The sequence below is a fragment of the Pseudochaenichthys georgianus genome, chromosome 14, assembly GCF_902827115.2.
Source record: "Pseudochaenichthys georgianus chromosome 14, fPseGeo1.2, whole genome shotgun sequence".
Classification (NCBI taxonomy): Eukaryota; Metazoa; Chordata; class Actinopteri; order Perciformes; family Channichthyidae; genus Pseudochaenichthys; species Pseudochaenichthys georgianus.
This window is the reverse complement of record NC_047516.1, coordinates 18,101,223-18,122,942: the sequence shown is the minus strand read 5'-3', so window position 1 is coordinate 18,122,942 and position 21,720 is coordinate 18,101,223. Positions and strand designations below refer to the sequence as shown.

Genomic DNA, 21,720 nt, shown 5'->3' with positions numbered 1-21,720 from the left:
TGAGATGACGTATGGTGGGGATGGCAGCTCAGTGCCCCTATGGTCATTATTATTTTGCCACACACATTAAATCTAAAAATACTCTGAGCATGCGCAGTGTCGTTTTTACAGTCACCAGGGGAATGATCGGGTTTTGTCCCACATGGCTCAAAACGGCTCAATAGGCACACACTGTAGTGTAGACACTAATTAGAAGAACACAGACTAAAACAGCAATGTACAGACGAATCAGATGATTAAACATGATCTTAAAATATATTTTATATATTTTGTTGTTTATTTTTTTGGATTTTTTTGTAATCATTATTTTTAATACTTTCTGCTGACACTAGGTGGGGCTGTGCAAAAAATACAATTCGATTTTCACAACAAACTAAAAATAATTCGAAACCTACCTATACTTAGCAATTTAAGTTCACACCTAGCCATGCCAACACAGATACTAGGGTTTAATAATAACTACAAACTATGTATGTTTGGAAATATTGAGAAAACATGCATTGGTCAAACATAATTATTCAGTGCAGCTTTAAACCAAACTCTTTGAACTCACATTGGCTACTTTAAATCACTAAATACAATAGGAATATTTGTTTATGAATATTTGTTTATGGGCTTGTTCTCACTCTTTACCCTTTGTTTTTAATTATCACAATATCAATTTATTCATTTTTTAAAAGCCTGTGATTTATGAATGTGGGGATTGTCCACATTATTGAGTATGTAAGTCACTTTGGATAAAAGCGTCTAACAAGTAACGTGTAATGTAATGAAAAAATATACGCAAAACAGAAATAGAAGCAAGAGATCCAACTTGTGCAGTACATATTCATTAGAAGCGTTAAAAGGTAATATTGTCTCTATAATAACAATACTAATTGTATTTATAAAGTACATTTTACAATGAGTCGCACATTGCATAACAAAGACTAGAACATAAGAGAGATAACCAGATAAATATACTGATGATATTTCATTAAAAAGGTAGTTAAATCTAAGCAGCCTGGTGATTAAATCAATGTATCAACAAAGGGTTAACATGAGATTCACGCTGCATGCAAAACGCTTGGGAACTACAAACACAACTGCGCATGTGCAGCTCGATTATTTAAAGGGAATATGACGTCATTGACAGCTACGGATTAAAGATGGCGCCCTCTCATGCACTGAGGTGCTGCAAACGGGCTCTGAACTGGATACCTGTCCTTTTTATTAACCTGGTTGTCGGCTGGTCTTATTACGCTTATGTTGTGGAGCTCTGTGTCTGTAAGTACACTCACTATTATAAAGTATTTACAAGAAGTGGGGCGGATATCTGATTGTGTTGACAGTTTCTCAGGGTTGCCAACTTTGATAAGCTTGAGATTTAAAGTTTCCCTGGGCTGCATACGTTACTGTAAACATGCGTTTTATTCTAATTACAATATTACACAATATGCGTGTGTTTCAGATTGTTTAACCATTTAAATACATGCTACATTTAATTACCACATTATTTAATTGGGACACTTTCTCAGTTAGACTGGGAAAGGAAAGTCTGTATCGTTTCCAGTTATCTCCTAATAAGTGAATAACGGTTTCATCATGATAGTAAATGCATTTACAGTGCGCGTTTACCGGAGTAACAGATTAAAGAGATAACACTTTGTCATATGCGTTACAATATATAGTGTTCTGTAAATGAATGGAAATGTATAAGCTACTTTTAAATTATTAAAAACGTAAATGGTTAAAAATATAGTTTAAAAGTATGTGCCCTATAGGGCCTAGTGTATTTCCTTTTCCAAAATATGATTCTGTAAATATGACTTTTATATTGTGACACATTACATGTACTCATTAAGTTTAAAAAACGTAGTTAATACAACTCGTGTCTTTACAAATGACAATGATAACAAAGATTATAATGAATACTTTTTGTATGTAGATTGACTGATAACGAATAAAGCTTGTGAGCCAGCTGTAAAATCAGAATAAGGGATCATTTAACCACATGATGCAACAGTGGTTATTCATTGTGGGGAGATGTGATGAGGGCCTTCTGTTCAACTGTTTATAGGTTTTTAAACACATGCTTGATGTGGTCCTTATTCTGTAATTAAGTTAAGTAGATGTGGCCAAAAACAGACAAATGATAGGACAAATGTGGAAATTACAGCTATAATTATAGGACTATCAACATACTGTACTCATTTAATATCAGAGCATTTCCTAGAAAATACTCAGACCAAGCCTAAATGAGCAGGTCTGTACTCTGTAATTATATTCTTGGTCTGTACTTTAAACTGATTTCTAGTAACTGCATATGTAATGATAACATGCCATATGTCTAATGTTGGGGAATGTTCGGATGTGTTTGTGTAATGTGATGAATGTAAACAATCAATAAATACATGTTTAAAAATAAAAATGGGCAGGTCTGAAATAAACAGAGCTTTCTTTAGCAATGCCTTATCCCCAATAGATATCTATTAATCAGTTCTGCCGGCCATAACATTCACTGCCCTCGCTCTTACAGTAGGTTTTTTTCATGGTTTATTTCAGCCTGGAACTGATGATACCATTATTAGCATGCAGACGCACTGTAGTTCTGTCCTTAGCTCAGCAGCGGTGGTCAGGACAGGGACATCCCCCTAAAACAAAGCTCTCTGTTGTGTGAGGGTCACTGCTGGCCGTGCCAGGCTGCTGCGGCATGGTGTGAGGAACGGGTGGTGTGTGGTGGTGGGGGATGTGTATTCTTAGGGCTTTCATTACTACACACTCAAATGTATTTTTTTTTGTCATTTTTGTAGATACAATCCCAAATAATCCAGAACGGAGTAAGTGCTACCCACCACAATTCCTATCCTGTTCATAATTCATATCAAATATTTTTGCTAACTTTTAATTTTCTCTTCACAGTCAGCTATTTGGTCCTCTTTCACATTTTCTTCACCATGTTCATATGGTCCTACTGGAAAACAATCTGGTCCAAACCAGAAAGCCCCTCAAAAGTGGTAAGCCAAGAAAAGAAGAAGTTTTCCAATGTGCACTTATATAAACTTTGTATTCAAGAAGGTTAGATAGGTTATTGGGCGGTGGTGGCGAAGTCGATAGGGACTTGGCTTGGGAACTGGAAGGTCACCAGTTCAAGTCCCCGAAAGACCAAGTGCTACCGAGGTGTCCCTGAGCAAGGCACCGTTCCCCACATTGCTCCCCGGGCGCCGTTCAAAATGGCAGCACACTGCTCCTAACACTAGGATGGGTCAAATGCAGAGAAACAATTTCCCCATGAGGGATTAATAAAAGTTCATCTTAAATATATATGGTAAATATACATGTATAGCAAACAGTCCATGAGTGTCCTATACATCCCATTATTTATAATGGTTGTCTCTGACTCTTTCTCCACCTGTCAGTTTTGTTTGCCCAGAGCAGAGAAGGAACTGTTTGAGAGAGAGGAGCGAGCCGAGACGCAACAAGAGATTCTGAAGAAAGTGGCGAAGACTTTACCCGTTTATACCCGCACAGCAGGAGGAGGTGAGGCTTTCACCGCAACAGCAAAACTGACTGGTTGTATTTGTATTTAAACACCCAGTGAACTTAAAGGTAGGGTAGGTAATTCACTTCAGAAACACTTTTTGTTATATTCCATGGAATGCTCTTAACATCCCGATAGCAATGAATACATTAAATGCTTTGACAATAAATACATAAAAAAAATTCATCTGTGTTCAAATTCTAGCGCACTCGAGCTGGTTCCTCCATTCTTACCTACCCTACCTTTCAGAAATCGTCTTACCTTTTGTTGCACCAAATACAATTGTATAAATGTGTTGTTATATGCTTATACCTCTATAACATATATTTGACTGGTAATGCTAATCAGGCTGTTTTGTATTTACTGTACTGCATGTATCAGGATGGTTAATTGGGATCAGGTGCACCTCGTTATCTCAATAGACCACACCTGGCTCTTCTACTAATCAACAATCGTTAGTGGTTTTAAAAGGACATTTTAAAAAGGCAATGTATTTAATACACCTCTGCTATGTTACATACCTTGTCATTGTGCTGTCTTTCATTTTTGAGTAATATAGATACAGCATTAATTCAGCTTTTCTTTTCTCTGAAAAGCCGTCCGTTACTGCGACCACTGCCAGGTGATCAAACCTGACCGCTGCCATCACTGCTCAACCTGTGAGATGTGAGTCTTTTCTAACTGTACACACTTTATAATTAAGGTTCATTATTGTCATTTAAAACGGTTTTCCCAGAAGTGTTTAACGGATTCTAACTTAGATTTTATGTTATCAAATATAAAACGTTTTGCTGCAAGAAAATATGTCTGCAGCTCAAATGTGTCGCAGTTGAGAAATAGAACAGTCAGTTGTTAAAGTAAAATATATTTTTATGCTGGTTTTAAAATGCATTTCTCCAGTGTTTTGATATACAATTAAACATTTATTGAAATAAATGTGCAATATGCTTTTCTGACATTAACAAGTGCTTCAGAGTAACCGCATCAGCAACATTTCTAAAATATGAACATATTATATAGACACAACTAATGGGACGTCATCTTTATTTTCCCTTTTCAAGGTGTGTGCTGAAAATGGACCATCACTGCCCCTGGTATGTTTTTTCATTCAACTTTGCATTTAAGCCAGTTTTTATTCCAAGTGCTAAAGTGATAAGCATCCTTTTCTTTCTTATGTTTCTGATGCGTTTTCTTCCAGGGTGAATAACTGTGTGGGATTCTCAAACTACAAATACTTTGTGTTGTTCTTGACCTACGCCGCACTCTACTGTGTGGTGATCTGTGCTACAGTCATCCAGTATTTCCTCAAATTCTGGACAGTAAGTACAGAAACTGCCTCTTATTTTCAATTTTATAAATCAGCATATTTGACATGTGAATGATTGTTGTGGTTTCAGTTTATTGAAGGTGTGTGTAGTATCTTTTAGATCATTTGACTCAAAAAACGTTCTGAGAAATCTTGTCATTTTGAACAAAAATATTTGACATGACTGCAGCTCTGATGAGGTATGTGATGATTGCATCGTAAGATATCGACCAATTTTGTACAGAATGTGTCTCTGTGGTGCATGTCATGTGATCATTTATCAGAAGATTCTCTTCAGCATATTGCTCTGCATGAAACAATGGCTCCTGTCACGTAAACCCAACAGTGAAGGAGGAGATACTAAGATACTGTTCTGTGCAAGGGTTAGATGTTGTACTGACCAGTGAGAAAAAAATACCAATAAAAACGATTCATTTTCCATTTCATCGCAATCAGCTGTTTGGGTAAACATCACTTAACCCTAACACAGGAAATCATCTTTTTGACTGACACTTTTGTTATTTTGTTTTCCCCCTCTGAAGAAAGTGCTGCCGGACACGCATGCCAAATTCCACGTCTTGTTTTTGTTCTTCGTGGCTGCCCTGTTCTTTGTCAGCGTCCTGTCACTACTCGGCTATCATCTGTGGCTCGTGGGAAAGAACAGGACGACTATAGGTAGTTATTCATATATTTGTAATTTAATTCAACTTCTGAGTATCGAATTTTCAAAGTCAAAACTGACAATATTTCCCCCCTATTTTCAGAGGCATTTCGGGCTCCTGTGTTCGCAAACGGTCCAGATAAAAACGGGTTTTCTCTCGGTTTTAAGCGAAATGCAGCCGAGGTATTTGGAGACCAAGGGAAGTACTGGATGTTTCCTGTTTCCTCAAAGTAAGACAACCGTCACCTTGGAAATCCTTTAAATGGAGTGAAGACTCCAAAAAACCATTCACCCTGAATCCATCCAATGCTTACATGTTTACTGATGCTCTTTGAATCTCTGTTTTAGCAGTCTGGGAGATGGACATTCCTTTGTTACCAGATTGGTACACATAGATCCTGAAAGAGCCAACGGTATCCTTCAGCAAAATGGCAAAAGGTTTGTAACGTTTTTTTTTAACCGGCAGTATGAGAACATAAATAGCTTTTTGAACATAAAAGCATGGAAGCATCTCACAGTAGAAGTGCAACATACAAATATGAACCTTGAAAGGAGCAGAATAGGGCCCCGTTTTATTGTATCCGTTTCTTCTCAGTTTTGTTTGCTGTGTTTAATCTCTAATGGGAATTGAATTACAGCCCTGCCGATGGGAAGCCCGACCCTTGTGTCCATGGTAACAATATACAATACACAGCAGACGACAGCAAAGAGAACATAGGTTTGTTGATGATGCCTTTCTATCACAATTTTTGCTCATTGCGGTTTATATGTTTTCAATATTACTTTCATGTTCAAACATCAAGCTTTTAACAGTGCCTCTTGTTTCCTAATTTTCAGAGGGAGGACAGACAGACTCTGTAAAAGTGGAGAATGAGCAATAGCAGGTATGTGAATAGTACGTGAATGCTGTACAGTTTTGCGGGTTTGTCTTCCTTTATTGATTTCCACCTTGTTGGCTGTTACTGCAGGTCGCAGGTACATTACATCAGCAAACCATGATGCCTTAAGCCAGGAGCATCAGCCCCGCTACAGGAGCTGTCCTCCACCTTCATCTTGAGTTCAAACCTCAAGCCACTTGTTTTGCACATACATACATTTATTTGACCATCTTTCATCCAGCCTGTTTTGAGCCAGCACCGCAAGAAGAATACTGTTATCATGTCAACAGGGACCTCGTAGACGGGAGCAGAGGTGATTCGTCTTTGTTTTGAGCCAAAGACATTCAAATAATGTTTTGTCATTATTGCGTCTGAAAAAATAACGGACTGCTTTTTTCCATCCGTCTGTCTATATGTACATTAATCCCATTATACATTCCTAATAGAGAATCATTCTCTGTCAGTATTAATCAAGCTTTAATAACTAAAACAAGAGCAGAGGGAGCCACTAATGCGAGATTTGTATAAATCCTATAAAATGGTGCGTAACTATTTATTGCAGCAGTCAGTTATCAGTTACAGTTTACATGATCGAACAATTTCAAAGGTCTTTCTTTTTACCCTTTTAACATCTTTTTTTTTACATTTAAAATGTTATACTATGGTCAGCAGACAAGTGATGTGAGCTTACATGTGTGGACCAAATCCAGTTAAAACTCCACTTAAAATTGTTTAATCTAAAAAAAGAAATCTCATTGCGCTATACATATTTGTTATTTATTTGTTGACAAGCTTTTTATAAATAAATTGTATTTGAATGTCTATTTATTTTAATGATCATGTTTAATTTATTTCGTTTTTTAAATAGGCATTGTCCTTTTCCACAGATGTTTTCACGATCAATCCTTTGCTACAGTATGTGTTTTAAATTAATCACTCTTGTGTGTTAATGCCAATGATGAAATATGTCTCCCTTCTTGTTTTCTCACAGGTAATAGTTTAAAAAAAATATTTATTTGAACTTAAGAGCACAAAATGTAACCCCATATAAAACTAAGAGGATATTGTCAGAAGGGTCAGTGACCTTGACTTGCTGCGTCCTTGAGTCTGAGCCAGGATAGATAAGACAGACTGTATAATGATGGAGGTATTTAGCTAGTGTCATCACACATGCTCCTCTCTCTAACCCTGGCAGCTGTTTTATTGTATTACATTCATTTGAGTGGAAATGATGCACAGTGCAGTGTGGACGTATGCCTGAATGATCAGTAGAACATATTCATGTGTATATGTTACTTCCTGGGTGCTGGCCCGTGTGCATGTACTCGCAGAATCTCACGGTAGTTTAACAACTAACTCTACTCACTGACCTCTGTGAACTTTGCTTAATGCACCACCAAGCCGCTAAACCTACAGCAGTAAGGTCTGTAAAGAACTGTTCAGGCATGGGGACCTTCATTGATCTGTAACAATAAACATAATGTCAGAAACTCAAAGGTGTGATTCTTCATTTCAAACACTGGTTCAGTGGGATTTAAACATTCGTACCTGGTTTATTCAGAAGCTGCTTGAACTAAAGATTTGTCCAGATGTAGATGTTAAGACGGATCCAAGATTCAAGGCTTTTATTGTCATTCGTACATAGCTACAGTGTGGTTATGTCGATGAAAATCTTAGGTCCCATGCTCCTCCAACAGTGCAACACAATAAAACGGATAAAATAGTGCAAGTAAATACAATAAAATAGAAGTAGTAATAATATTCTGCCTCAGTAATGCAAGCTCTTCACAATTAATCATGAAATAGGAGAAAGTACTCACAACCGTATCTGTGTTAAGAAAAATAATTGGTGGAATACATTTGTTATTGATAAAAAAAACAGAATTATTCTAAACATTTTTAAAAAAGCCATTCTGTGTGGGTACTTTTACTTTTGATACAGTACATGATGACATTTTACTGAGAATACTTCCTAACTTCTACTTAATTATTAGTTTATATTCAAGATTTTTACTTGTAATGGAGTATTTTAAGACCATAGTAATTCTGCGTTTACTCAAGAAAAGGACCTGAGTACTTTTTCCACTACTGAATAATATTAAACAGTAGCTTGTGATCCAATACAAGGCATGTACCAACTGGTACTTGCCTACTTTATATAATATGTTATTTGTGAAATTGTATTTACACTTGGCTTTAGGGATGCCAACGCTGGCTGGTCCACCACTCTGGTCTAGACCAATAAACTCCAAATATCTCAACAGCTATTGAACGAATTTATTTGATTATTTGTACAGACAGATGATTTTTCGAGGACGAATTATAATTTTGGTGAACCCTGACTGTTTTATCTAGCGTCAATCAAGGTAAAAATGTCTGTTTATGACCACATCCCTGCAACGCTTCAGGCATTTTCATCTCAACTGAATTTGTCTTAATGCTTATCAGATCCTAGCATCCATGGATGTCAAATCAGACCAGGGGCTAAACCCTTAAAGCCCCCATCCTCTTATTTTTGGACCCATTGCTACGACCACAGCTTACATTTGACCTCAACGACACATCTGTAAAGCTTTGTGATGACAAATCTGGCCAGGGGCATCAAGCAAGGTCCATCAAAATGGGTTACTATTCACTTTTTCAGTTAAATAAAATAAATTGTCAGTTATCAGAGCTGGCATATTCAGACTCAGGGAAGGTGTTTCCTGGATGTTGAATTGTTTTATTTTATTTCTCTGGTACAGGACTAAGTGGCGGCTAGCTGGGAGAGAGGTGAATGACACTGAGGTCGTTCACCTCTCCATGACAACGCTACAGATTAAGCTGTCAAGTGTGTCAGTGTTACTTTAGAGATGTAAACCTTTTTGAGCTTTTGTTAACTTCTTCAATTACATTAGACTTTCAAACATTTTACATTTTTTGCAATGTTTTTATTAATTCATGGTATCCCACTTTATTGTAATACTGACATTTAGTTATCTCTCGCTCAAGACAAGGGCATGCTCTGATATACTCAGTCTATCCTCCAAATGTGAGTGAATGCCATTTATGTGTAATAGATGAATATTTCAAAAGGTTTAATGCTAATTGTATTTGTTACCCTATTGAAATAAATGGGTTGTATTAAAAAGTATATTTTCTGACACTATTTATAGAAATAATCAGACATAAATCAAGAATCCTACACTGAATATTTGTAGAGGGAACTGGGCACCGTAATGTGACAATTTAATCACAAACTAATGTAAACTACTAATTAATTTGGTGAGAAACAACACACCCTGTCAAAGTTCATCTCTCCTCATACTTAATGTGTCCCACCCTTTTGAATCTTACCTTTTTCTTTATTACATTGACAACTTAAAGTCTGTGAATGAATATCAATGATTACCTTCTAAGGTCAAGTGTCATTCCCCTTTTACTCCTTAGAAGTCTCGTAAAGGATAAAGTACAATTGCATTTGAACCTCCCACTTGAAAACACCAGCAGACACTGCAATGCAAAGGAAGCAGATAATTAAAGTAACTATTGAAGAGACTTCCTCAAGGAGAGAAGGCGAGGTTACATTTTTAAACTATTAGTGAATTTCTCAATAAGAATATCAGCCATGGATGAAGCTCTCAACATCACCATTGATCCAGCTTGTTTACAAGATCCCCCGCTGGCTATTGACGTGATAAAGCGTAAGTAGCCTATATTACCATATCCTGCATGCTGATAATGTTTACTTATCAACTAATCTGAGCTGATGACGAAAACAACTCACTCGTGTGTGAAGCTGTGTGCCTTAGAGTCTTGAATGAAACATATCATTTAAATGTGTTCTTGTTTTATTTGCCTCTCTTCCTAAAACGTGACACAATTTTCTTTTAACCCAAGGATTGTGCTGATTATTTCACATAAATAGCATTGCGACATATGAATACTAATGTGGTTCCCTTTCTGTTTTTAAATCAGAGCTAGATGTGTTTGATTTCTGCCTGTACCTCATGCTCACCTTCATGGCCTGCATATCCCTGCTGCTGTACCTGGAGCAGTGCGCTTATATTTATAAAAATATGCCCTACCCCAAGAAGACCACCCTCATGTGGATAAGTGGTGCTGCACCAGTAAGCATTTTATTTTTATTTTTTTTATACATTGTGCTATTTCTTCTACCAATAGGTGAAACAAATCATTATTAACCTCATGTCCTAAAGTATGCCCATTAATGAATTGCTCTTTTTTTTTTTAGGTCATTGCCACAATGTCTTGTTTTGGGATGTGGATCCCGAAGGCAGTCATGATCACAGATATGACCTCTAACTGGTACGTTTCACCAGCTAAATTAGTACCTCACACCGTAAAGTTTTTTAACAGCGTAAATATGATATAGTAGGATATTTACAAAAGTCCTCAGACTCTTACTTAAACATATAACATGATCAGTTGTCACATCGCTCTGACCGGAAGCTAGTTCTCACTTTGTGAACTCAGATATCCTTTTTTGAATTGAAATCCACATATTTCTTTACTATGTTTTAATCAATACATCTTAATTAAAATAAACACCTTTCTGCCTTTAAAACTACCCAGCAAACGTGCACCCCTGGTATGAATAAGCTAAAGAACATGGGAGGATGTTTTAACTACGTGTTGAAATACACACCCAGAATGCCTCATCACCAACCTGCACGTGCTCAACTTCAATAAAACGCAGGAACGTTTTATTGGCTTTTGTCACCTTCAGTAATAGCCTGCATTTTATGTGTTTTGTGATTTACGAGATTTAAGCACAGTACGTACAGTACAGCCTATAAAGTAATATACCAATAAAACAATTGGCATATGGCTTTCTTGCTGAAACCACTCAAGTCAAATTTAACAAACTGTGAAAGAAAAGTCCAGTACTTGAAGTGTTTCTTTTTAAGAATCACCTCTCTTTATCTGTGTAGTTATTTTGCAGTCGTGGTGTATAAGGTCTTGGTTCTGATGATCGAGGAGTTGGGCGGCACCAATAATTTTCTGCAGAGATTTTCCACGGAGACCTTTCGGGTCAATACAGGCCCGTGCTGCTGCTACTGCGCCTGTCTACCCCGCGTGCACATGTCACGGTATTTATACCCGCCTACACAAATACTACCATTCTGCCTTTAACAATTGAAGCCTGTGGTCTTTTAATGTGTATATAGAGCTTTTTAGGCAATTTAATCATGCTCTTATTTATATCCATTCATTCTCTCTATTGACTACACATTGTGAACATTTATAATGAGTATATTTCTTTGTATGGGATCATTCAGGCGATTGTTATTCTTCCTGAAGTTGGGAGCTCTTCAGTTTGCAATCCTAAAGACGGTGCTCTCCATCCTCTCCATAGTCTTGTGGACAAACGGCAACTTTGATCTCTCTGATGTAAGGGTTTGATTAGTGTCACATCTCACTGCGCTGGATATTAAGTGAACTTGACATGAACAAAGCATTTGTTTTGCATCTTTTTCAGTTAGGGATGACTGGTACAGCCATTTGGATTAACCCGTTCATTGGCATTCTCACTATCATCTCCCTTTGGCCTGTTGCCATCATCTTCATGAACGTTAACAGCCATCTACGCAGCATCAACTTGGTACCCAAGTATGCCATCTACCAGGTGAGTCAATACAACCAACACTTAAAGTATACCTATTCTCAATTTTCTTTCTAGCAAAAGCCTTGGTGAAAATCAGTATATGCATCCTTATCAGGAAAGCAAAACAGAAAGTGAAACATCGAGGGTGTAATCTCTCTGTTGCAAATCTCTAGTCAGATGGTTGAGGTTAGACTCAAAAGATCATGATAGGTTCTGACTTGAAGGTAACCCTTGGTTGATAACCCGTCTTTTTTACACTACAACATTCAGGTTCAGTAGTCTTACCTCTCACAATAAAATTCCTACTCGTATTATATTTGCCTGTGAGTATGTCCCTTTTCCCTGTGGTTTCTTCAGCAGCTCCCAGTGGGTAAAGGCCTTTAAGGTTAGGATTGGCCTCGGATGGTAAGGTTAGGAGGCGCATCTCATGAGACGTTTCACAGTTTTGCAAATCAGGGGTGAACCATCATCAATACAAGTCTGTGTTATACCGGCAGATCATCAAAGCTTAAATGTCAGGAGTCTCAGTCTATAAAAACGAAAGCAGTACAAATTAGTGTCGAACAGAGTTTTCACACCAATCTCCTTGGCTTTAGTTGCGTTTGTTTGGGGTCATAATACAACACTTTTGCTAGAAAACTAGATATTGACATATGATGCACTGCATAGAGTATGTAACTAATCAAGTCTTGATTTTCTCATCAGCTCATACTCATACTGAGTCAGCTGCAGACATCAATCATTAACATCCTGGCATTGGATGGCACCATCGCCTGCGCCCCTCCCTTCTCTTCTCAAGCTCGTGGCTCCAGTAAGAAACCTCTCTGAAAGTCAGCTGCTCATGTGTGAAGTAAAATAATCCATCTGACACCCTGTTTATGTCGCTTTCCCTCTCTGTTGTGCAGTGCTAAGTCAGCAGATGATGATCATGGAGATGTTCATACTCACTCTGATCAATCAGAGACTGTACCGTCGTACGTATGACGCACTTCCCTCAGAGGAGGCACATGACAACAACCACAACGCTAAAGTCGCCCTGCAGACTGCCCTCGTGGAGCATGATGTCTAAAAAAGGAGACCGTGATGTAAGAGTGGAAGTCAACACTGCTCTTAATATCCCAAACGTTAGTGTTATATAATATTATTTGGAGATAACTTGTTTACCTCATTCCAATGATGGAACAAAAACCATTAACTGTTGAAAGTTTAGTTTTTTCATTATTTTATGTGTGTATAGTAAAAAAGGTGGGCAAAAGGTTGGAGATGTAGGTTTATGAATATTTGTGTATGGGAGAACATCATTTTTACATTTGTCTAGTAAAACTAGTGTGTGAGAAACATAAAGAGAGACTATCCAATAATGGTGACTTTGGTCAATGCTGAAATGAGTCCTAAAATGATATCTGATGCTTTGTGTTTTTAGTACTGAAGTGTACAGTAAATAAAGATGGATATGTTTTTGTCATGAAAGGGCTCAGGTTAAATGTATTGTACTGAGGATATATTTGATACAAAGGATCTATTTTCTCTTCTGTTCCCAGTGTATAGAGTAAAATGTTTTTGTCTTCACGCAATCTGGGAAAAACAGCCAGATTTCTTCAAAGATTGCTGACCCACTTACTCCGACCTACTTGAGACACAGACGGATGAGACAGCAGCTTTATTTTCAGACTCAGTGTACACCCAACATCCTTCTACAGCCAAACTGTGTTGTTTCATAAGCAACCACAAGATGCCATGCTCGTCCAACCAAAAAAAAGTTGACTCACATGATTAATATTTATTATTTCTTTCAGTTCAGCCAGAACTAACAGGTTTAGTCAGTTACTTGTTTTAGGAGGAACAATTCAAGTCATTAACGAATGTTTGTACCAAGCCCAACATCCAATAAACTGTCTAAAAACATCAAACAAACTAGATACCATGTCTTTTAGGTATTTGCTTGCTATGTTCTTTGTTGCTTTCTTGCAAATCTTCCCAAACATTTGTATCACATCAATCAACTAAAAATGTGTAGGAAATAATTACTTACACATTTTTCATAAATCTCTTTTGAACTTTTACCAAATGCCTGTTCAAAAACACATTTAGACATAATATTATTGGCAAAACTAAACAATAAGAAAGATAACTATAATATACAATTTAGTTTAATCAAATGTTATTTCCCTGAATCGTGTCATTTCACTTACATTTCATTAATAACTCTCAAATGTGTGATTGTCTTCAGGACCGCAGTTTACTCTGTTAAGGTTGTTAAAAGGTCACCCCACCCCCCACACAAGATTTATCACTTTTAATGATTTAATTAATCAGTATTTTGTACAACCAAAACAACAATATCCCTTCATTGGATGCATTGCATTGTGTTATATTTGTCATCTAATAGGTTTTAAACCATGCTTTTCGAAGTCATGTGCAGCATAAGGGACAAAGAGGAACATATTGTCCACTTAAAGTTTAATTTCCCAAATTTAAATCGGATGAATGGTTGCCCTTATTATAAATATTTGTTATTAAACTATAAAATGGCATTGCTTTTTTATTTTTTGACCAGTTTTCAAAATAAAAGCAGAACTGTTCCAATAAAAGATGAATAGGCTGCATTTGAAGGTGCATTGCCTTAATCTGAATGAGATGTTCACATAAAGCCAGATCATTTCTAATTCAAAATGTGGCCCTATTAATGGAGCATTTGTCTTTGGTGTTATGTAAACAGTGTCATCAGACAGAGAGGAATGGGGAAGCTGCGTTCAGGGTGGGTTGATGACAGCCCCTGGCCCTGCATTGCTTACGAAAGCTGCTTAGCTCCTCAGTTGCTATGGCAACAAGGGAGAGCAGCCAGACAAAAACGAGGCAAAGGGGAGGGGCTTTCAAGGGAGAAATAGAGGAGAAAGGGCTGGATGGGAGAGACAGACAGAGGGAGGGATACAGACAACCGATATAGAAAAACACAGAGCAACGGAGGTAAAGCAAGCCTACAGAAGAGGAAAGATATAACATCTGGACATCAATGCTCTCTCCACTGGCTGGGGAATAATAACTGCAGGAAGTTACTATAGGATGGAGAACGGGGGAAACAGAGAGAAGATGGATGTACAAACGGAGAACATGGACCCCCCGCCTTGTGAATCCCAGGCGAGTGGAAAAATCAGAAAAGGATTCAAGCTGTTTGGTAAACGCAAGCCAGGGAACATCTTTTCTATTCGAAGCAAAGGGGATGGAAACAACAAGTCACCTGTTAACACGAGCAAAAGCATAGATGGAGTATCGGAGAACGCTGCACCAGATTCAGAGCAGGAGCTGGACAAGGAAAGGGGACAGGAGCTGAGTCAAGGAGAGAGGGAGCCGTCAGAGGTGGAGCAGTTTGGAGAATATGGCGTTATGGCTGCTGCTCCACTTCGCGCCTCCATTTCTTCAACCAGTTCAGCCAAGTCCCTCAGCTTCCTGTCGTTGCTGAGGGGCGGCCGGAGAGGAGTGGGGGACCGTCGAGTCCAAACTGTGTCCCAGCCTGTGGGCAGGCAACGGCGAGGGCTGAAGGGTCTCTTTAACAATGTTACGTTCAGGTCAAAAGATAAAGAGGAGAAGGAGGAAGCACCTCCGAGCCCACTTCTCATGTTGTCCCGCGCCAACAGTGTGGAAATCATCAAAGAGGATATGACCCTCACCCCACAATGCCAGCCGCGCTTTCTGAAGAGCCGAAAGACTGAGAGCTGGGAGGCGAGCAAGAGTTTAACAACACAGGACAGTGCAGACACGTCCCCATCAGAGACCACAGCTCCTCAGGCGACAACGGGAAATGTGAGTAGAACTAATGAGCATGTGCCAACTTTACCCACTTCTGACCCACCCTTGGTACCCGGTGATAACAGCCTCAGCTGCCTGCTTGCAGACATCTCCTCTCTCCTGACCTTTGACTCAATATCAGGGGGTGGAGACATGATGGCTGATGTGGAGGCAGAGTGGGGAAGAGCCAGCAGTCCCATCACTGCCGCTTGGACTGAAGTCACGCCATCGTCCACATCTATCTTCTCCAAACCCACCATGTCACGACCACTGACCTCCGTTAGCACTGCTGCTACGGCAAAACCCTCTCCCGCAGCCGTCCCCACAACAGCCTCCACCCAATCCTCCACCCAATCCTACACCCCTGGGACAAAGACAGCTACGAGAGCTACGACCTCTTCTCCCGTTTCCAGGCCGAGCTCAATCATCACGACGTTGACCAAAGCTTCCACTTTGACAACTAACTCAGTCACATTAAACTCGGACTCTACTCCAGCCTCTGCCACTTATGCTAGCATTAAAATTACATCAACTCCAATTGCAACAAAATCCTCAACTCCCCCTGTAAAATTGACAAGCTTTTCGGCTCCTAAAATATCTCAACCTTCAGCGGCAATTAAATCCACACTGAGCACCACCTCTAATTCTACAACAGCTCCTCCGAACACCCCGGCTGCCGTAGCCAAGGCTCCCCCAATCGGTCCAAATCTTACTTTCAAGGCGAGCAAATTCGCATCAGCGATTACACCTACTCCTCCATCTATTGCTTCAGTAAGTACACCTTTGACTGTGGCTACTCCAACCCCTGCATCAGCTAAAGCTCCCCCAGTAACCCATAGCCCTCCCACCCCTGTTGTTTTTACCCAACCTCCACCTACTAAATTGGATACAGTTAGTAGTTTGAACCTGAAAACTTCCACTTCCTACAAACCTTCCCTCGGTTCAGCTGCAAGAGAACCTAAAGCCCCAGTGATAATCTCACCAGCTTGTGCTGTTACTCCCAAACCCAAACTGGTTATGCCCCCCAAGGTGACAACGGTTCCCACATCAACTACGACCCCCAGCTTGGTATCTGCACCCATTTCCAAGCCTACTCTCAACTGTAGCCCACTGGATTTAAATAAGGCCCCTCCTTCCCTTGCAAAAGTTCCAGATATCCTTCCTTCCTCTAACCTGACTGCTGTTACTAAAACCCAAGCCAGCCCTGTGTCTGTCCCAACTCCATCATCAACTTCTTTAGATAAGATTCCTCCCCTGACTAAACCCCCTTATGCACCAGTCTCTTTAGATAAGATGGCCCCTGCTCCAACTCCAACTCCAACTCCTCATGCTGTTTTTACAGCCTCTCCAGCACCTCCTTCTCCAGTTCAGATTGCAGTCCCTCAACCTAAAGCCCCATCTGCTCTTGCTCAAATCCCAATTTCCGCACCTAAAGATTCACCTACTCCTACTGCAATGCACGTTTCTCAATCTAAATACCCTCCTGCTCCTGCTGAAACCCCACTTTCTGTATCAAAACCCCCTCCTGTCCCTGTACGAATCACAGTTTCAGTATCCAAACCCCCTCCTGCCCCTACTCGGATCCCAGTTGATGTATCTACTGAACGTTCTGCCCCGGTACAAACCCCAGTTTCAGTATCAAAACCCCCTCCTGCCCCTGCTCGGATCCTAGTTGATGTATCTACTGAACGTTCTGCCCCTGTACAAACCCCAGTTTCAGTATCAAAACCCCCTCCTGCCCCTGCTCGGATCCCAGTTGATGTATCTACTGAACGTTCTGCCCCGGTACAAACCCCAGTTTCAGTATCAAAACCCCCTCCTGCCCCTGCTCGGATCCCGGTTGATCTACCTGCTGAACGTTCTGCCCCTGTACAAATCCCAGTTTCTGTATCTAAACCCCCTCCTGCCCCTGCTCGGAAACTAGTTGATGTATCTACTGAACGTTCTGCCCCTGTACAAATCCCAGTTTCAGTATCAAAACCCCCTCCTGCCCCTGCTCGGATCCTAGTTGATGTATCTACTGAACGTTCTGCCCCTGTACAAACCCCAGTTTCAGTATCAAAACCCCCTCCTGCCCCTGCTCGGATCCTAGTTGATGTATCTACTGAACGTTCTGCCCCTGTACAAACCCCAGTTTCAGTATCAAAACCCCCTCCTGCCCCTGCTCGGAAACTAGTTGATGTATCTACTGAACGTTCTGCCCCTGTACAAATCCCAGTTTCAGTATCAAAACCCCCTCCTGCCCCTGCTCGGATCCTAGTTGATGTATCTACTGAACGTTCTGCCCCTGTACAAACCCCAGTTTCAGTATCAAAACCCCCTCCTGCCCCTGCTCGGATCCTAGTTGATGTATCTACTGAACGTTCTGCCCCTGTACAAACCCCAGTTTCAGTATCAAAACCCCCTCCTGCCCCTGCTCGGATCCCAGTTGATGTATCTACTGAACGTTCTGCCCCTGTACAAACCCCAGTTTCAGTATCAAAACCCCCTCCTGCCCCTGCTCGGATCCCAGTTGATGTATCTACTGAACGTTCTGCCCCTGTACAAACCCCAGTTTCAGTATCAAAACCCCCTCCTGCCCCTGCTCGGATCCCAGTTGATGTATCTACTGAACGTTCTGCCCCTGTACAAACCCCAGTTTCTATATCTAAACCCCCTCCTGCCCCTGCTCGGATCCCAGTTGATGTATCTACTGAACCTTCTGCCCCTGTACAAATCCCAGTTTCTGTATTAAAACCCCATTCTGCTCAGATCCCAGTTTCTCAACCCAAACCCCCTCCTGCACCAACCCCTGCCCATAGCCCTGTCACTTCTCCTTCTTCGACCCCTGGTGAGGCCCCAGCTTCTGCTAAGATGCGAGCAAGTGGACGGGCATCAGTCGATGGTGGACTGACTAGTCCAAGTAGCACAGGTCCTCAGACCATGCTGTCAAAAACAGAAGAACTCCAGGGCCAGCCCAGGGAAAGGAGGATACCTCAACCAAAGGCATCAGGATTGAGTAAAATCCCTGTTGTTGGAGGGGGCAGAGCAGGCAGGATACCTGTCCGGGACAGTCAACACGATGATGAGGAAGCAAGTAGGGACCCACCTACTCCTGTTCTCGAAAAAGAGAGGCCTCATTTCAACTCACATGATGCCGGGATCAAGGATAAGATCTGTAATGTTGAGGCTAATGTACCCACCTCAAAAAACACCCAGGAGGAGAGTCAACAGCTTCCCCAACCGAAGGTACTCACCAGTTTACCGCGTGACTCAAAGATCCCTGTGAAGCATGGCGCTCCGCCTCACGCTGCCTCACAAATCCCTCAGGCGAAAGAACCCTATCGGAGCAAGATACCCGTGTCCAAGGTTCCTGTCCGCAGGGCCGGTAATAAACCTGCAGCTGCATGTGGAAGCACCCAGATAAGAAAATAAAACAATGGACTGCATCAATCAACGATACAGATTATGGCTTTGACTGCGACTTTTCTCCTCTATATAACTATACAACCCGACTTTTTTTCAGTTTTCTAGACAGTGATTCTTGGCTTCACTGCGATAGGACCAGAGTCAAGAGGCTGACAGCACTCGAGCACAAACTATCTCCACAAGGAGCCGAAGCAACAATCCTGGCTCTTTGGTGCTGAGCCAACTGGACACGCTCTCAGGAAAGGTTCAGGGTCACACCTGGACACGCAGCAGCATCGTTGACTAAGGATAAGCAAGATGAAAAGGACTTCTGGGAACATAGACAAACACACACACAACATGGGCGAGTGCCTTTTTATAAGGGTGCTTTTCCGACTCAGAATTAATATTTTCTACAATGCTTTTAACTTTTGTTACTCCCACTTTTTGTAGAAACCGTCAACTCTTTGTCTTTCTTTCCAGCAAATCTCTTTGATAATAACCAGTCCCTTTATTTTTTATTTATGTCAGAAGAAGAACAGCAAGAGCTCTATAAAGTAATGCAACGACCAAATTTACATTCCACACCAATCTCTGGATGTATGTAGCATAAAAACATGCCATTAATCTTTGCACATGATGTTGAAATGTACATCGCCTGTGTCGACTGCTCATATGTAACATGATCAGAACTCACTGTGAACTATGGGACGGACTGGTTTTGAGGGAGAATTGGAACTAACCTTCCTCCCAGTGAAGTGGACAGTGGACAGCAGCTATTATGAATGGCACTGTGGACGTTTGAGTGAAACGGAGAGGATGCTGAGATGAGATCTCACTGGCACTGGTCCTTATCCCACTTATACTCGGATGAGATAAATATCTCTGTCTATAGCCTCATCTATGTTGTTCTGTTTCCTATTTAATCAATAAAACAATATGAATATACTTCGCAAGATGAGATCTGTTTAAGTTGTGGATTTTATCCGGCATGTTTAATATTGTGTACGTTTGCAGAAATGTGGTACATAGTAAATTATTTATCAGCTGTGTTTTAAGAAGGATTAGAAATGTTGTGATCCTTTTATGTGGAAGGAAGTGAAGAAGAGTAGGATCATAGTAAAGAGATCTGATACACATTTGACATTTTCATGGATGGCTCACCATCTTACTACAGCCTGGGCTCATAGAAACATCATTACAACATCACCACACTGAAAGCTCACTGACCTGAAAAGCGAGCACATGAATGTCAGTAGAGCCCGGCCAATCAGCTGCAAGGGAAACCGCTTAACATGCATACCTTATTATCAGGAAAAGGGTTCGGGAATGTGTGTCATTGCTATTTTTAGTGTGAAATGCACCCAATGAATGGGCTGCATAATGCCTGAGTGGATAATTTGATTGGGTCATTTAGTACCAGTCAGTTAGTCATTGAATAGTAGAAGAAAAGCTGATGGTTATTTGAACAAGAAAGGCTGTCAAAAAAAAAAAGGGCCTTCTTTAATGTTGCACAAGAAATGTAGGAAAAATATGTTGAAAAGCAAAAGTGCTACTATTGGTGAGAGTAAAACCTCAGGTTAAAGATGGGAAGTTGATTTGAGTCATGGGGTAATGTTTAGAGGCATCTGGTTACAAAAAAATGTGGAGGTGACACAAAAAGACCTCTGTGTACTTCAGCAAGCCAGAGGCTGCAAGCTGAGAAGAGAGGACCATCCTGTGGCCTAGACAAACACGAGGATTTCACCACATCAGGTGCTGATACTGGACACAGATAGTAAACCTTCTCCTGAGAAAAGAACAGTTTCCCCCTGAGGCTCTGACACTACACAGATTTGCCTTTTTTGTAACTGCGATTAGGAAATAAAAAAAGGGTTTTAACAGCATGTAGATTTACAATCAGGCTTGTTATGAGGGCTCACATTGTGACACGGTGTGATAATTAACAGCATGCTCTCCATTACAGAAAAACTGCCTATGAATATGTTTTGTGAAGAAATCTGAAACAAGCAGTGAATGCTGCCTTTTGTCCACCTCTATTCACATGATTTCCCAGTATTTACTCTTTCATGCTTATAAGTGATAACAGCCTTGAGGTAGATTCAACCAGGGACCATGTTGGAATAATCTTTTAAACAATATTGCATAAGCTTTGTCTGTATATAGGTTGTTTGTGTATAATGCCCCCATTGCCCTAAATATGTAACACAAACACCCATAATGCACTGAGGCCACTATGACTGCATGTGTTTGTGTCTTCCGCCTCTGGAGAGACGATGTGCCTCTTTCGAACCTAATTTAGCATGCTTCATTCTGTGTTTCCAAGGCAACCCCACTAGGTCAGCCAATGAAAGGCTACGGGTGTCAAGAGGCGGAGTTTAAAATATGAGTGCCTTAATGAGCACACTCACAGTATACATGCTAATAAAACCCGTTTTACACCATATACAATTTTTTATTATTATACTGAATTATAACAATTAAGATGTTAATAGTTCACTGTAATGTTCACTTATTGTAAGTCGCTTTGGATAAAAGCGTCAGCTAAATGCAATGTAATGTTGAGACACATTT

The 21,720-nt window shown here is 40.3% G+C and overlaps 3 protein-coding genes across 5 annotated transcripts; all 3 read left to right on the top strand.

The window, feature by feature from the left end:
- Window positions 1-1,128: 1,128 nt before the first annotated feature.
- LOC117458077 (palmitoyltransferase ZDHHC20-B-like) lies at window positions 1,129-7,861 on the top strand. Of its 2 annotated transcripts, none has more exons than XM_034098323.1 (13): window positions 1,129-1,266; window positions 2,793-2,819; window positions 2,902-2,996; window positions 3,399-3,519; window positions 4,117-4,186; window positions 4,582-4,614; window positions 4,719-4,839; window positions 5,369-5,501; window positions 5,591-5,717; window positions 5,839-5,925; window positions 6,126-6,205; window positions 6,325-6,371; window positions 6,456-7,861. In XM_034098323.1, exons 1-12 carry the CDS (start codon window positions 1,149-1,151, stop codon window positions 6,366-6,368), a joined length of 1,056 nt encoding a protein of 351 aa, XP_033954214.1. In that variant the 5' UTR covers window positions 1,129-1,148; the 3' UTR covers window positions 6,369-6,371; window positions 6,456-7,861. The 2 variants fall into 2 exon arrangements, with proteins under 2 accessions (XP_033954214.1, XP_033954213.1); XM_034098322.1 differs by having other exon boundaries at window positions 5,836-5,925.
- A 2,111-nt stretch (window positions 7,862-9,972) lies between these two features.
- On the top strand, window positions 9,973-13,590 carry LOC117458105 (organic solute transporter subunit alpha-like). Its single transcript, XM_034098357.2, has 9 exons — window positions 9,973-10,048; window positions 10,323-10,474; window positions 10,600-10,673; window positions 11,300-11,458; window positions 11,648-11,759; window positions 11,848-11,994; window positions 12,679-12,784; window positions 12,879-13,097; window positions 13,515-13,590. Exons 1-8 carry the CDS (start codon window positions 9,973-9,975, stop codon window positions 13,040-13,042), a joined length of 990 nt encoding a protein of 329 aa, XP_033954248.1. The 3' UTR covers window positions 13,043-13,097; window positions 13,515-13,590.
- Window positions 13,591-14,887: 1,297 nt separating this feature from the next.
- LOC117458079 (APC membrane recruitment protein 2-like) lies at window positions 14,888-20,113 on the top strand. 2 transcript variants are annotated; one of them, XM_034098325.2, is made up of 2 exons: window positions 14,888-15,774; window positions 19,265-20,113. In XM_034098325.2, the coding sequence occupies exons 1-2, from the start codon at window positions 15,037-15,039 to the stop codon at window positions 19,277-19,279; spliced, it is 753 nt and encodes a 250-aa protein (XP_033954216.1). In that variant the 5' UTR covers window positions 14,888-15,036; the 3' UTR covers window positions 19,280-20,113. The 2 variants fall into 2 exon arrangements, with proteins under 2 accessions (XP_033954216.1, XP_033954217.1); XM_034098326.2 differs by lacking the exon at window positions 19,265-20,113 and adding an exon at window positions 15,902-16,000.
- Window positions 20,114-21,720: the final 1,607 nt, after the last annotated feature.

Coding starts and splice junctions, on each gene's coding strand:
- LOC117458077 (XM_034098322.1), top strand. CDS start 1,149: ATGGCGCCCTCTCATGCACTGAGGTGCTGCAAACGGGCTCTGAACTGG. Junction 1,267..2,792: donor TGTTGTGGAGCTCTGTGTCT/GTAAGTACACTC, acceptor TCATTTTTGTAG/ATACAATCCCAAATAATCCA. Junction 4,615..4,718: donor ATGGACCATCACTGCCCCTG/GTATGTTTTTTC, acceptor GTTTTCTTCCAG/GGTGAATAACTGTGTGGGAT.
- LOC117458105 (XM_034098357.2), top strand. CDS start 9,973: ATGGATGAAGCTCTCAACATCACCATTGATCCAGCTTGTTTACAAGAT. Junction 10,475..10,599: donor GGATAAGTGGTGCTGCACCA/GTAAGCATTTTA, acceptor TTTTTTTTTTAG/GTCATTGCCACAATGTCTTG. Junction 11,760..11,847: donor GCAACTTTGATCTCTCTGAT/GTAAGGGTTTGA, acceptor CATCTTTTTCAG/TTAGGGATGACTGGTACAGC.
- LOC117458079 (XM_034098325.2), top strand. CDS start 15,037: ATGGAGAACGGGGGAAACAGAGAGAAGATGGATGTACAAACGGAGAAC.